Source organism: Schistocerca piceifrons, chromosome 1 (assembly GCF_021461385.2).
Source record: "Schistocerca piceifrons isolate TAMUIC-IGC-003096 chromosome 1, iqSchPice1.1, whole genome shotgun sequence".
Lineage (NCBI taxonomy): Eukaryota > Metazoa > Arthropoda > Insecta > Orthoptera > Acrididae > Schistocerca > Schistocerca piceifrons.
The window spans coordinates 358090413-358107211 of record NC_060138.1 but is presented as its reverse complement, the minus strand read 5'-3'; the positions used below and the strand labels follow the sequence as shown (position 1 = coordinate 358107211).

The window sequence follows — 16799 nt, the reverse complement described above, 5'->3', positions numbered from 1 at the left end:
GCCATACTTGGCAAGTTTGTAGATAAGCAGCCTTTGTGAGGTTACGAAAGATTCCTTATTGCTTGTCTACTATTTATTTTCTCAATAAAACTGTTTAGTGCGTCTATGGTGTTCTTCCCTTCTTGAAAACCAAACTGTTTGTTTAGGATAATGAAATACTTAGCAATGAAGATGTGGATTTGGATAACAGCAACTTTTTAGAATATTTTGGGTATGACTGGGATAATTGAGGTAAGGCGATAATTTCCCATGATCAATCTTTATCCCTTCTTGAAAAGTAGTTTAGCTTTGGCACATTTTAGTTCCTCTGGGAGGCAGCCCTCTTCAAAACACTGAATAATTACTCGAGCTAGTTGTGTGCAATTGTGTTGCTTATTGCTTTAATAATTTCAGTGGGTATTCCATCCCAAAATAGATTTTTTTAATATAAGTTTGCATTTTCTATGTCCTAAAAGGGAACTTTTGAAAATTTTGTAAGGCATTCAGAATTTTCATCTCTGTCATTTTGACATCGGACTTCACTGAAATGTTCTGGTATTTGAGTTGGACTTAAATAGTATTTCTATTATATTTCAGTTACCCCCGTGCAGTTGCATTTTCCTTACACTGGAAATTTTTGTGCCCTGGGTGATCCACTTTAATTTATTTGTTACTTTATTGTTCCAGATTCTAGGTGGAAATGTTTCATTTAGGCACCTAGAAAAACTGTTCAGGAAATTTCCAAAATCTGCGTGACTTAAGACACAGCGTTCACAAAGCAATTTTCTTTCTTTTTAGCAAATTACTAAACATGAAAAAGGTTTTTATTTTGCCAAAGTTCCTTCTCATACAGGTTTTCATATCTGACATGTTCCTATCTATGGCGGCCCAATGAAAAATGCACACTGAGCTGAGATACCTAAATCTAAAGAAAAAATATACACATCTCCATATACGAGGGTCACTCCAAAAGAAAAATACACTATTTTTTTTTTTAGAATCCATCTTTTATTCTACATGTTTGAAAGTTTTACAGTGTGTAGATAGATCCTTTAGGAATAATATTTTCATTTCTCCACATAATTTCCATCCCTTTCAACTGCCTTACGCCATCTTGGAACCAGCGCCTGTATACCCGCATGGTAAAATTCTGCACCAACCTGTTGGAGCCACTGTTTGGCAGCGTGCACAAGAGTGTTGTCATCTTCAAAACTTGATCCTCGAAGAGAGTTTTTCTGTTTCCCAAAGAGATGATAGTCACATGGCGCCAGATCAGGACTGTAAGGCGGGTGTTTCATTGTTGTCCATCCGAGTTTTGTGATGGCTTCCATGGTTTTTTGATTGACATGTGGCCGTGCATTGTCGTGCAACAGCAAAACATCCTGCTTTTGCCGATGTGGTCGAACACGACTCAGTCAAGCTTGAAGTTTCTTCAGGCGTTACATATGCATCAGAATTTATGGTGGTTCCACTTGGCATGATGTCCACAAGCAAGAGTCCTTCGGAATTGAAAAACACCGTAGCCATAACTTTTCCAGCAGAAGGTGTGGTTTTGAATTTTTTTTTCTTGGGTGAATTTGCATGATGCCACTCCATTGACTACCTTTTTGACTCTGGTGAAAAATGAGGGAGTCATGTTTCAACACCTGTCACAATTCTTCCAAAAAATTCATCTCCACCATTCTCGTACTGTTCCAAAAGTTCGCTGCATACCATTTTTCTTGTTTCCTTGTAAGCCACTGTCAACATCCTGGGAACCCACCTGGCACAAACCTTCTATAACGCCAACACTTTCAGTATTCTGCAAACACTTCCATCCCCTATCCCAAAGTAGCGTGACAATTCGTTCACTTTGATGCGTCTATCAGCAGTCACCAGTTCTTTAACTCTCTGCATGTTGTCTGGAGTGTGTGCAGTAGCAGTACGAGGCCTGATGGTGAGAGGACTATCCTCAATATTTCCGTGCCCACTTTCATCACGTAACCTGCTTGTCCACCGACTAACTGTACTGCGATCGACAGCAGCATGTCTATACACCTTTTTCAACCTCTTGCGGATGTTTCCCACTGTCTCGTTTTCACAGCACAGGAATTCTATGACAGCACATTGCTTCTGACGAACGTCAAGTGTAGCAGCCATCTTGAAGACATGCTGTGACGGCGCCACTCACAGGAACAGATTGAACTAAGTTTGAAAACAAGTGGGAAGGATATATCTACACACTGTAAAACTTTCACACATGCAGAATGAAAACTGTATTTTTACAAAAATAGTGTGCATTTCTTTTGGAGTGACCCTTGTACATAATGAGTTGATATTATCAATACAGATTGCTGGCAATTTTCTCTGATACATTCACAGAAACTGATTTTGAAACCACGTTTCTTTACTAAGTATCAATGTTAAAATCAGCAGCTATTACAATTTTTTCTTCTTTTCTCTGTTAAGATCTCATTGCCTGCTTTGAATTTTAAATAGGAAGAGTTCTGTTGTCGACTGCCCTAGGATTCTGTATGCTAAAATTCTATGCAATAGTTCTTAAATATCATTTAGTTCCACTGAACATATTGATAGATCAATCAATATAATTATGAACATGTCCAACAACATTGCTAAGTGAGATGCAGGAGGATACATTGTCCAGCACCCAGGTCATGTGGCAAAACACTCGCTGCAGATTTTAAGGCTGTTGCAGACTGTCAAGGTCTCAATTATCAACCAACTGATGTTTACAGCAAGCTCTCTGGTGTATATTGGCAATGACTCTCCACTAAGTGGTTTTCTCCTGGACTGTGATCTGAACTTTATTGTTACCTACCATCAGCATTTTGCTAGGCCATGGAACTGCCTGTCAGCCTAATGGGGTACTGTTTTTGCACATCACTCAACCGACTGTTGTGCTTTCAATGAATGAATTGATGGTATATGGATACATCGAGAATGTGCTTCATATCTGAATGCTTCCTACTCAAACCTACAAACAGTGCTCTTGTGCACTAATGCCAGAGTTATTCAACAAATTTTCCAGTGTTGTATACACTGAAGAGTATCCACCTCCATAAATTTTTGTTTTGTGTATTTACAGAGAGTCAGGAACTACTAATATTTGTGGTTTATTTGTATGTAATTAGTGTGTGATAAAGTCTGTATTGTTGAACAAGTAGACTTACTACAAAATACGCATTCTTCCGTAAAATAATTTCTTGTTTCATAATTTGTATTGCTATGATGGAGGATAGATGAGCCTGCGAATGACTTGTTTCTTCTGCAAAAGCCACTTGCTAACTTGAAATTTCTTTTTTTATTAAAATTTTAACCGTGTGCTCAGTGAATCTCTGTTAAATTAGGAAAGTAATTCTAATATTTGAACATTTACTTCCCAATTAATCTACTTCAGAGTGTTTGTAATTTGAAACATGAGTATCTAAGCTTTTATGCTCCAGCGCATAACAGATCTCCTCTGACTCTTAGTCATAAACTTTAGCATATTTCTTTGTGGATAATGGTCTGGTTTTGTCTTTTTCATTGCTACACACTTTATCACTGCTATCACTACTTACCAGTTTTCCTTATTTTTCGTAACTAAACAAGTTTCTGTGAACATCTTAGTAAATACTTTTGTGCCTGACCTATTTATGTGCACACCATCTTTGGCAAGACTTTTTACACTTAGAAATTTGTTGGAATAAATGAATACCAATACTAGTTTATTGTATTGTACTTTAACACTGCCATTTATTTGTTGCAAATAGCTGTCATTTGATCATTTCCCATATGCAGTGCCAATGATTATTAGTCTGGAAGTCATGTAGAGGCCTCTGGCAGTTTGTATTAGGTTCCTTGACTACTTGAGATTTTCTCTCTGCTTCAGCCTTTAAGAGAACTTGTTCTCATGGGGATAAAAACGCCTTCAGGATTCTTGTTACATTTATCTGTTGTGCCTTCTCTTGAACTTCAAAAGTTTGTGTAAATGGTGAGTCCCGATATCTAGTTGAATGTCAATTCTGGAGTTAGGTACGACAGTGTTTTTAACAAGGAATCATCTGTAATATAGACCTCACTGTCTGCCTTCATTCATTCATTTCATTTCCAAGTCCAGTCAGGATTTGCAGAACAAAGCAACTCTAGTGGCCTGTTATTTGCCTCGATCACGTCGTCTGTTGTGCTAGGTTGTTTCAGTAGAGATTATATAACCAAGTTGTCCAGATCTTGTATTGTTCTGCACTCACATGACACACCTCCATCACATAGAAGGATGTCCCGTTTCTGCATGTTGGTCTTGTAGTGGGGGACAACCACCCTACAACGACTGTGTGATTTCTGCTTCTTGGGGTTAGCTCTTCCTCTGCAGGGATATTTGGTGGCAACTTACTCTTCCACCTGGTAATGTGGTTAATCTCCAGTGTTCCCTCCAGTGATTGAGTTCTGGCGACAAACCTGTTTCCATGTTTCAGTCAACAGACTACAGGATGACCTTGTAGTGAATGATGGGGATTATTGATTTGCTTTGTCCTCTCCACATTGGCAGCAATGGCCAATGGCGCTTCTGACTGGCGGGCAGGGGGGGGGGGGGGGGGGGTCCCAACACCAGAGTAGATTTGTCGACTAGAGTTGGCTTCATACATTCTGAGAGGATTCAGACAGCCTCACTGACTGCAGTGTCAACCTGCCCAGTTCAAGCAGATGCACTTCCCACAGGTGAAGTGTACTCTGCAGCACATTCAAACAAAGCAAGAGCAGAAATTCTCAGAGCATGAGGACTATCTTCCCAGGTGGTGGCTGTGAGCTTCCCCAAAATATTGCTCCTTGCACCAACCTTTGGCTTGGAGTTACAGCAATGTTTCTTGCAGTATAGTGTACATTCAAAAGCAGCACACAGATATACAGGTGTTCGACCATGCTGAAATAATTACCGTGCCATATAGCTTACCAGCTGTGCAGGGTTTCTCTATTCTGTAGTGAAATGCGCACACCTGACTCTTGTTGGGAAATCCAGCCTTAGATAATTGCCTCTCTTAGCAAAGGCCAAGTGTATCCAATGATAACTTTTCTTCTACCTCTTCAAATGCCTTCCCTCGGGCAGCAAATGCCTTCCCTTGGGCAGCCACTACTGTACGAGGTGTGATTGGAAAGTTTTAAGAATGGATCCGCTGCTGCTTACTGGTTTGATGGGCAGGTACACAAAGGATGGGGAGTGAGTCATTGCCTTGTCCTTGAATGCCCTCTGACAGGAAATTGCATTTCCTTTATTCAGTTTGTTGTGGCAGCTGGATGAGTGCGGGTCTGTCGGGGCTTGTTGCCGGATTCTATCTGCGTGAAAATGGACGTAAAAGCAGAGCAACGAGTTTGTCTAAAATTTTGTTTTAAAACTGGGAAACCAGCTTCTGAGACTCATTAACTATTAAAAACAGCTTTTGGAGATAATTGTATGAGCCAGTCAAATGTTTTTGTCTGGTTCAACAGATTTTAAAATGGCTGCAAATCATCTGATGATGAACCACAGTCTGGCCATCCTTCCACCTCAAAAATGAATGAAAATGTTGTGACAGTTTGCGACTTAGTATGCTCTGATTGTAGACTTACAATTAGGGAGATGGCTGATGAACTTAATTTAAGTTTCTGTGCAGTTCAGTCAATTTTAACTGAAGATCTGAACACGCATCGAGTGTCCACAAAATTCGTTCCAAAAGTGTTGTCAAGTGACCAGAGACAATATCAACTTGAAATGTGCCAAGAACTGATTAATCGGACAAAAAATGACCACAATTTGTTAAATAGGGTAATTGCAGGTGATGAATCATTGGTATATGGATATGGTCCTGAAAACAAAGTGCAGTCTTCGCAGTGGAAGACTCCAGGTTCACCACAACTGAAAAAAGCACGGCAAAGTCGGTTGAAGGTGGAGACATTGTTGGTGATTATTTTCGATTCTACCGGTATTGTGCATCATGAATTTACCCCTGGAGGACAGATAATTAACCAGGAATACTACATGTGTGTCCTTGAGCATTTGCATGAAAAGGTGATGAAGAAAAGACCTGCATTGTTAAAGACAGGAGTTTAATACTACACCATGACAACGCTCTGGCTCATCGTGCCTTCTCCATCAATGAATTTTTGACCAAATTCAAAATTCCTGTGCTTCCACAACCGCCATATTCCCCTCATTTGGTCCCTGCGGACTTCTACCTCTTTCCTAAACTGAAATTTTCACTGAAAGGGAAGCGATTTGACTCTACTGAAGACATCCAGGCAAATACGGGGAGTGTCCTTAACACACTTCAGGAAAAAAATTTCCAGGAATGTTTCCAAAAGTGGAAACACCATTGGAGTCAGTGTGTTCAGTCAGAAGGGGACTATTTTGAAGGAGATGCATCACAGTAACATGTAAGTACTACCATTGTACAATTACAAGCCCATTCTTAAAACTTTCCAATCACACCTCGTACTATCAGCATAGATGGAATGTCTGGAGTGTTCTGTACTGGGCTCATCATTGGATTTGCAAAACTCAGATTCTCTCTTTCTCAAATGATATCCTGCAAATCATGGACAGATTCCGTATTCTTATATTTCCAGAAAGTGTCTGACAGAGGGCCCCAATGCAGACTGCCCAAGCATACAGAATAGGTTCACAGATGTGCGAGTGGCTCAAAGACTTCTTAAATGGTAGAACCCAGTATGTTATCCTTGGTGGAGAGTGATCATCCGAAACAAGGGTATGTCAGGAGTGCCTCAAAAAAGTATGACGTGACCACTCTTGTTCTCTATATACATAAAAGATCTGACAAATAGTGTGAGCAGCAATCTGTCACTGTTGGCTGGTAATGTTTTAGTATACTGGAAAGAATTGTCGTTGATTGACTACAGAAGGATACAGGACGACTCTGACAAAATTACTATTTGGTGTGATGAAAATGTGAAAAACAACCCTTTAATATTTGAACACAGTATTAGAGGTGAGCTACCTGACACAGTTATGTTGAGTAAATATTTAGGGGTAATGCTAAAAAGCAATATGAAATGAAATGAGCACTTAAGGATAATGGGAGGGAAACAAAGGTCGACTTCAGTTTATTGTGAGAATTCTATTAAAGTGTAGGTCATCTACGTAGGAGGCCACATATGAAACACTTGGGCAATCCATTCTTGAGTACTGCTAGATTGTTTGGGATTCTCACCAGGTCAGAGTAAAGGAAGACATTGAAGTAATTCAGATGCGTGCTGCAAGATTTGTTGCTGGTAGGTTTTATCAACAAGTGAGTGTTACAGAGATGCTTCATGAAGTAAAATGGGACTCCGTGGAGGGAAGACAATATTCTCTTCATGAAACATAATTGAAAAAATTTAGAGAATAGGTATTTTCAGCTGACTGCAGAACAGTTCTACTGCTGCCAACATATATTTCACATTATGATGGTGAGGATGCGATAAGAGGAGTTAGGGCTTGTGCACAGGCATATAGACAATCATTTTCTCTTGCTCCATTTGTGAGTGGAACAGTAGTGGTACAAGGTACTCTCTGTCATGCACCATACGGTGGCTTGTGTGGTACATATGTAGATGTAAATTAATGCAATGTTTTCCTTCTTTAGCAATGACTGCTTTTCCTAAGAGTGCTAAGGCCACAAATATTTTTCTCCTTTAGAACTTGATGCAGAAGATACTTGCACATTCATATACAGTTGAGGGATGTCCACAGAATATTGTTAACAAGTTTCACCCACACTTTTGTGGGCTTGTCGTGTTACTGAAATTTGCTCTTAAGGCACTATATTCCTTCAACTACTTTTTTTGAATTTCCTCCACACAGAACCATTTAATTTCAACTGTTTTTGGAGTGTTTTGTGACTACACAATCCTAATTGCTCAATCTTTAGACTCAATAACTGCAACTTGGGAAGTATCTTCTCTCTTTGTACTTTATGGCCGTAACTTCCATCAGCTGATCCTAAGAGATTCATATAACTTCTTTCCTTGCATGCAAAGTGACAGTGTTCTGCACTGGTGAATGTGGTTCACTAGGCCCCAAAGCAGCTTTATGCCTCAGAATGTTTCATATCACTCAATCCCTTCTTTTACTCAGGTTGTGCAATTACTGTCTTTTCTTCTAGGTTCAACTCATTAGTTACTCAATTTACCCACATTATATTCAGCATTCTTCTATACAACAATGCTTCAAAAGCTCTACTCTCTTCTGGCCTCCAGTGTTCATGTTCGTGTTTCACATACATGTGAGACTATACTCCACGCATATACACTATGTGATCAAAAGTATCTGGACATCCCCAAACACATTCGTTTTTCATATTAGGTGCATTGTGCTGCCACCTACTGCCATGTACTCCATATCAGCGACCTCGGTAGTGGAAATGGAAATGAGTGTTTGGCGTCATTGGCCGAGAGGCCCCTTACGGGGCAGGTCCAGCCACCTTGGTGCCGCATTGGGCGACCTGTGCGCCAGATGGGGATGAAATGATGATGAAGACAACACAACACCCAGTCCCTGAGCAGAGAAAATCCCCGACCTAGCCGAAAATCAAACCCGGGCCTGTAGGACGGCAATCCGTCATGCTGACCACTCGGCTATTGAGGTGGACACCTCAGTAGCCATTAGATATCATGAGAGAGAAGAATATCGTGCTCCGCAGAACTCACGGACTTCGAACGTGGTCAAATCATTGGATGTCACATGTGTCATACATCTGTATGAGTGATTTTCACACTCCTAAACAGCCCTAGGTCCACTGTTTCCAATGTGATAATGAAGTGGGAATCTGAAGGGACATGTACAGTGCAAAACCATACAGGCCAACCTTGTCTGTTGACTGACAGAGATGGCTGACAGTTGAAGAGGGTCGTAATGTGTAATAGGCAGACATCTATCCAGACCATCACACAGGAACTTCAAACTGTATCAGTATCCACTGCAAGTACTATGACAGTTAGGCGGTAGGTCAGAAAACTTGAATTTCATGGTTGAGCGGATGCTCATAAGCCAAACATCACGCCGGTAAATGTCAAACAATGCCTCACTTGGTGTAAGGAGCATAAACATTGGACAATTGAACAGGGGAAAAACATCGTGTGGAGTGACGAATCATAGTACACAATATGGCAATCCAATGGCAGCGTGGGGGTATGGTGAAAGCCCGGTGAATGTCACCTGCCAGTGTGTGTAGTGCCAGCTGTAATATTTGGAGGAGGTGGTGTTATGGTGTGGTCATATTTTTCATGGAAGGGGGCTTGAACCTCTTGTTTTGCGTGGCACTATCACAGCCCAGGCCTACCTTGGTTTTTTAAGCACCTTCTTGCTTCCCTCTGTTCAAGAGCAATTCGGGGATGGTGATCGCATCTTTCAACACAATCGACCACCTGTTCATAATGCACTGCCTGTGACGGAGTCATTACATGACAATCACATCCCTGTAATGGACTGGCCTGCTCAGAGTCCTGACCTGGATCATATAGAAAACCTTTGGGATGTTTTGGAATGCCAACTTCATGCCAGGCCTCACCAACTGACATTGATACCTCTCCTCAGTGCAGCACTCCATGAAGAATGGGCTGCGATTCCCCAAAAAACCTTCCAGCACCTGACTGAATGTACGCCAGCGAGAGTGGAAGCTGTCATCAAGGCTAAGGGTGGGCCAACACCATACTGAATTCCAGCATTACCAATGGAGGGCACCACAAATGTGTAAGTCACTTTCCGCCAGGTGTACGGATACTTTTAATCACATAGTGTACCTTCACAAAAGACTTCCTAAATTTAAATTTATGCTCGATGTTAATAAATTTCTCCAATTCAGTCTGCATCATTCAATTTATCTGTCATTATAGGTTATCTGTCTTGAGCTGACTGCAATGTAATTAAAAAGAACTACACCAGGTGCGTTTCGTTTTTATTTATAAAGTATCTTCTATGGCATTCTGTAAATGGGATACATATATCTGTACATTTATTTTTTGATTCTTTTACGTTAAAAACAGTGTTTTCTTTATGAAGTTACTGTTTTTCATTCATCACTGCTACAATGTTTATGCCTATTCATTTGTTTTCATTCATGTTATGAGTGTTGCCAACCTATGAAACAATTTGTGTGTTTGTGTGTGTGTGTGTGTGTATGTGTGTGTGTGTGTGTGTGTGTGTGTGTGTGAGAGAGAGAGAGAGAGAGAGAGAGAGAGAGAGAGAGAGTTACTGAAATTGTTTTGTATGTAGATAGAGACATGAGAAGGGTAGAAGGGTTGTGTCCCCCCCCACCCCCACACCAAGAGGGGTGGGTGCTGGGGAGAACAACAGGGATGGCCTGGACAGTGATTATGGGATAGATCTGGGAGAAAATGGTAGTGGTAAAATTAAAATCAGATCCAACAGACAGATTCCAAATGAAGCTGAGAAACACTCTAAAAGATATTGAACATACAGGGTCCGGCATAAAAAACTCCCCGATTACAAAGTAACGTGCAGCGGACAGTAGAAGGAGCAGAGTGGTGGGGGGCGCGTCGTTAAGTAGCTGCCTACGTGCCGTTTTCAGTGTACGCCATGGCGTGGTCTGGTGAACATCGTGCCTTCGTAGTGGAAGATTTTATTCAAAATGGCGAATCGCCTATTAATACTCAACGTGCTTTTCGCGTTCACTTTGCGCTCGGACGACGGGACCCTGTTCCCAATAAGAAAACAATTTATTCTTGGGTTGCTAACTTTCGTGAGACAGGTTCCGCATTAAAAAGGAAACCACCTGGACGACCACGGACTGCAACAGGCCCCGGAAATGTTGATGCAGTTAGAGCTTCAGTTCAACAATCTCCTCGACGATCCGCTAAAAAGCATGCGGCAGCATTACGGATATCTGATCGAAGTGTGAGAAGAATCTTGCATCGAGATCTTAAAATGCATCCTTACAAAATTGTAACTACGCAGGAACTGAGTGAACGAGACTGTGGTGTCCGTGTAAGTTTGTGCCAAGACCTTGTTCGGAACATTCGTCCCAACGATATTGTGATTTTTTCTGATGAAGCACACTTTCACCTTGCCGGAACAGTGAACAGCCAAAATTGCAGGTACTGGTGTGAACACAATCCCCAAGAACTTCATCAACGACCACTTCATAGCCCTAAAGTAACAGTATGGTGTGCTGTTTACAATTCCGGAGTGATCGGTCCTTACTTTTTCGAAGAAAATGACAGGAATTTAACCGTCAACAGTGAACGCTATTGTGCCATGCTCCGCGACTTTCTCCAACCGCAACTAAGGGAGCTTTTTGGTGAAATAGAGAACATGTGGTTCCAGCAAGATGGTGCTACTGCCCACACAGCGCGGCAGTCACTGGCATTGGTGAAGGAAATGTTTCCTGGACATGTGATCTCGTTGCGTGGAGACATTGGTTGGCCCCCACGATCGCCGGACTTAACGCCCTGTGATTTCTTTCTTTGGGGCTATTTAAAAGCAAAAGTTTATGAACAACGTCCACAATCTTTACGAGCCCTGAAAGAAGCAATTACACAAGAGGTTGAAGCTATTCCACCTGAAATGACTCAAAGAGTAATGAATAACTTCAGGGAAAGACTCAAACAGTGTGTCGACAGTGCAGGAAGCCATTTAAGGGATGTTTTATTTAAAAAGTAAGACCATAAGAGTATTTTCTAAAATGGCATAATATGTACTTTTATTTAGTATAAATAAAATTGTTCTACCTTATTTGGTTTTGTTTTTATTAGCTTTCCTTAAAGGGGAGGTTTTTCTGCCGGACCTTGTACAATAGAAAACAATGAAAAAGGAAAACTGGTACAAACAAATCCCAGTGCACCTTCCCTCCGATGCCAAGCAAAGATACACAAGAAAGATCTCCCCGTCAGAGCTACTGCGAATTATAGAAATGCTCCCACTTACCCACTTGCAAGATACATGTTGAAAATCTTATCAGAAAACTACAAATTACAAGAAGACAGGACTATAAGAAACACCACACAATTGATTCAGTACATAAAAGACATACAAATTCCAGACACAGCCTGCTGTAGAGAATATGTATTCCAATATACCAATAACTGAAACAATAAACATTATAGAACAAAATCTTAAGACACACAGTACACTTCCACATGAATACATCAAAGAAACAGTCAGACTTCTAGAGCTAAAAACAGAACAGAATTATTTTCAGTTCAATAATGAATTCTATTTACAAAGTGAGGGATTATCAATGGGATCTCCAGTGTCCGGAACCATAGCAAACATATTTATGAACCATGTAGAACAGATTATATTTAACAAAATAGTGCCAAATAGGTACAACATCCTATACTGGATTAGAAATATGGATGATATCTTTTGCCTGATAGATGAACCAAACAATAAAATTGACCAGTTACACACAGACATAAATTCTGTTCAAGATAAGATACATTTTACAATAGAGAAAGAGCAAAACAGACAGTTAAATTTCTTGGACATCATCGCCATAAAGATTAAAAACAACAAACACACATTTGCCCTATACCGAAAACTGACAACAACAGACACAATTATATACGAGACATAATAACACCCCAATTCTCAAAAGCAGGCAGCACTTAGATACATGCTCCAAAGACTAAACACAGTACCATTAGACACAGACAAGTACAAAACAATTGAATACTATAATACAAATAGCCACAAACAATGGATACAAAGAGAACTTAGTAACAATGCTGAACAATAAAACCAAGAAACAGAAAAGAACAAACACCCAATGCCACCAACACAAGGACAAAATCACACACAAAGAAATACACAACATACAAGAATAGAAACAGCACAAAGTGTGAAAGAAACAGAAAGTAAAAGATGGTACACAATGACATACAACCACAAATACACACAGAATATCCAATATTTTAAAAAAAAGGCATAAAAATAGCACACCAAACCAACAACTTAGTTCAAATATACTTCCCAAAAACAACAGGAAAAACTGACCTGTATCAGAAATCAGGAATATGCCAGCACTGAAATGCAATACATGTGATGGAAGATACATAGGTCAAACCAGGAGGACATCTGTCACCAGATACAAATAACATGTAAGAGCATGGAAGTATAGGACAAATCAATCAACATTTGCAGAACAATTACACCAACACCAACATAAAATTACAACCAGAGAGACAGACATGGAAATCATAAGCATAAACAACAACAAAAAACACCTCCTCACCTTACAAGAAAACTACCACAACCAAAAAACCATAACAGAAAAGAAACAACTCATAAATGATCAAATCAACTTGGCAAACCACACACTATTTGAATTGATGGACCACTTAATATAACATTAAAAGTACAAATATAACCACAGACTCCATTTACCACTACCATTTTCTCCCAGATCTATCCCATAATCACTGTCTAGGCCATCCCTGGCGTTCTTCCCGACCCCCCCCCCCCCCCCACCCCACCTCCCTTGGGAAAAAAACCACCCCTCTCACAAGTCTATCTACATACAAGACAATTTCAATAACTCTCACTCCCACTCTCTCTAACACACACACACACACACACACACACACACACACACATTGTTTCCTAGGTTGGCAACACTCACAATGTGAACAAAACAAACAAATAGGCATATACACTGTGGCTGTGATGAATGAAAAACAGTTAAGAAAGTCAATTATAAATAGTGCAGTTCAGAAATAATGCAAAATGCCAAAAACTGCAGAATACAAACCTGCCTCATTCCCCTCTCAATTACTGCCTCCCTTTAATATCCTCTGACTTTCAAAACTGTAGACTGTTTTCTATATAAGTTGTGGATAACTTTTTGCTCCTGTATTTCACCCCTAATAACTTTGTAATTATAAAGAGTGCATTCAAGTCAACATGGTCAAAGGGTTTTCTAAATCTACAAATGCCACTCTAAGAATACAACCATCTCCCAATTTATCAAGTTTGCCGATAACGCTGTGCGTGTATGGGAAGTTGTCATCATTGACTGACTGTAGGAGGATACAGGATGGCTTAGACAGAATTTCTAGGTGTAATGATGAATTACAGCTTGCTCTTAATGTAGAAAAATGTGAGTTAATACAAATGAGCATGAGAAAAAACTCCTGTAATTTTCGAATATGCCAATTAGTAGTGTGCTGCTTGACAAAGTCCCATCAATTAAATGTCTGGGTGTAATGTTGCAAAGTGATATGAAACGGAGGAGCCCATCAGAGTGGTGGTATGGAAGGCAAATTGTCAACTTTGTTTTATTGGAAGAATTTTGGGAAAGTGTGGCTCATCTATAAGGGATACAATATACAAGAGACCCATTCTTGAGTACTGTCAAATGTTTGGGATTCCCACCAGGTTGGATGAAAGGAAGACATCAAAGCAATTCGTAAGCATGCTGTTGATTTGTTATCGGTAGGTTCAATCAGCACACAGGTATTTTGGAGATGCTTTGTGAAAAATGGGAGTCCTCGGAGGGAACATGACATTCTTTTCATAAGGCACTATTGAGGAAATTTAAAGAAACGATTTTTGAGGCTGACTGCAGAATGATTCTTCTACCGCCTATGTACATTTCGCACAATGTCAAAAAGGTAAGATTAGAGAAATTCAAGAAAAAGGCATGCTGCCAACGAATGAGGTGTTTCCTACCCTCCTGGAATAGAGATGTCCCATTCTTGCAAATACCGATGACACATGATAAAAAACTCAATTTCTATGATAACTGTCACTTCAGCATAGCAGTTCTCTTGATGTGGCCCAAATAGATACCTAAAGTGAACATTTATATACATTGCTGCATGAAATGAATGAAGTCTATTGTAACTGGTAGCATACAGTTGTTATCACTGGCAAAGCTGCAATGTTTCAAGACAATGCAAAGTTTCCATCTGGTACAAACAAAAATTTAAAAACTGTGAACTTCAATTATAGCCTTCACCATGCACCTATCATAATCAACATGTCCCTCATCAACTGATCATCCAATTTTCTATATTAGTGTGATTTGTTGATAAGCAGAAAAGGAAACCTGTAAGCTGCTCCCAAAAACGCACCTGATGAGGTTCTTCGGCCAAAAATTTCAAACTTTTTCGTAAGCAGCACTGATGCATCATTAGAAAAAATGCACAGGTAGTGGCTGTTTATAAATGATACAAAGCTATTTACATGTCTTACATCATATTTGCTTATGTAAAGGGCCAACTGCCAGTTTTTGCAACAAATATCAATCACCTGCAGATCCTCTTGTTCAAAACAAACAGATTTTCCCCAATAGTTTAATTCTGCTCTTTGGCATGCATCAAAGTAATATTAGTAGACTATTTTATTGCCATGGATGTCATTAGGGTCAACAGGATGACACTTGAAGTACAGGATGAGAGAGGAAGGGGGTTAGATTACCAAAAAGTCATACACAATTTGCTAACTGTCTCTTAATGATGGACATATACTGCTATGAAACTTGCTTAATAACACTGATACACAGAAAATTACCTTGATGACAGGTGGAGCAACGGCCACATACGTATTGCCATCATGATAAAGAATTGACTCCTGTCCTATAATGATAGCACCACATAGTGGTTCAGGAACTGGGATGACCATAGAAGCCTCTGTTTCAACATTGTCTTGTTTCCATGGCATCTGTAAAAATTCTCCACATAAGAACATATAAACTGTACACAAATGCAAAAATAAAGATTCTATACTGTATTCAAAAAGTTTGCTTTAACATTTCTGTCGCAGTTTCTGCTTAATTGTTTTCTCTTTAATTTTTTAAATAATAGTGCAGTTTATATCATTGCAACATCATCTCTCATTGCCCAATTGTTTAACTGCACTGACGATAATGCTGGGGAATGCTGTGTAGATGGACACTGCCACTAAACAGATCACAAACAGTTTTGCTATATGTGCATGAGGTGTGAATGCCATTTTTAGTGAATGGTTAGTCAGAAGAGTGAAATACTGGTGAATGCAGATCAGACAACAACCTAAATGTGACACACACAACTGGAGTTTTTGCTATGTGGACAGAGGGGCTCAACAGACACACCACATGGGCTGGGTGTAGGCTGCTCCTGTAGGTACCAGTGGCCTATCTTGTCCATTCACTGTGGATAGTCTCAATGATCCTGAAATACATAGGAGCTCTGTTTACTAATGAAGATGACTTGTAGCTTGGGCACTTCCAGATATTATGTACATTGTTTTTAACCATATTATGTATGATCAGGTCAATTTGTTGTCAAACACTTACTGAAAGAAATTTACAGGCTCTTTCAAGCCTATGATGCTACCCTCATTTTCAACACAGATCAATTTCATGATATAAGACAATGCACACTGTTTCCACTGGTAGGTATTTGAAGTCAATATGCAGTTCACTCCCCCAGCATATTTAACTGCAATTGCAACAAGCATACAGCTCTTGGAGGAGGACCAAAATGTAGCCACACTGTTCACCAATAAGGACTGTAATTGCACCCTTATCATGCTGCTAATGGCTACAGCAAAGATGATGATACTAAGGATACTTACTTGGGGGGGGGGGGGGGGGGCAGGAAATATAGAAAATTATAGGCCACTCTCACTGCTCTTGTGCTTTGCAAAAATAATAGAAACTATTGTGAAAGATAGACTTATGAGCTACTTAAATAAGCACAACCTCCTAGCCAAGGACCAGTTTGGATTCCGAACAGGGAAAGGCACAGAAGCAGCAACAGCATATCTCACTAAATATATCCTAGAAGCACTCGCTAAAGGAAACTATACAACAGGTATATTTCTCGATCTAATCAAAGCTTTTGACACAGTGGATCACAAAACATTG

At 40.0% G+C, this 16799-nt stretch overlaps 1 protein-coding gene across 1 annotated transcript in view; it reads right to left on the bottom strand.

Annotated features, from left to right (window-relative positions):
• Positions 1-16799, bottom strand: part of LOC124784801 (DNA damage-binding protein 1) — a 176864-nt gene that overhangs the window by 90396 nt on the left and 69669 nt on the right. The window contains exon 5 of the mRNA XM_047254130.1: positions 15461-15610. Within this exon, the coding sequence (XP_047110086.1) occupies positions 15461-15610 (150 nt within the window). The remainder of the gene's footprint in view (positions 1-15460; positions 15611-16799) is intronic.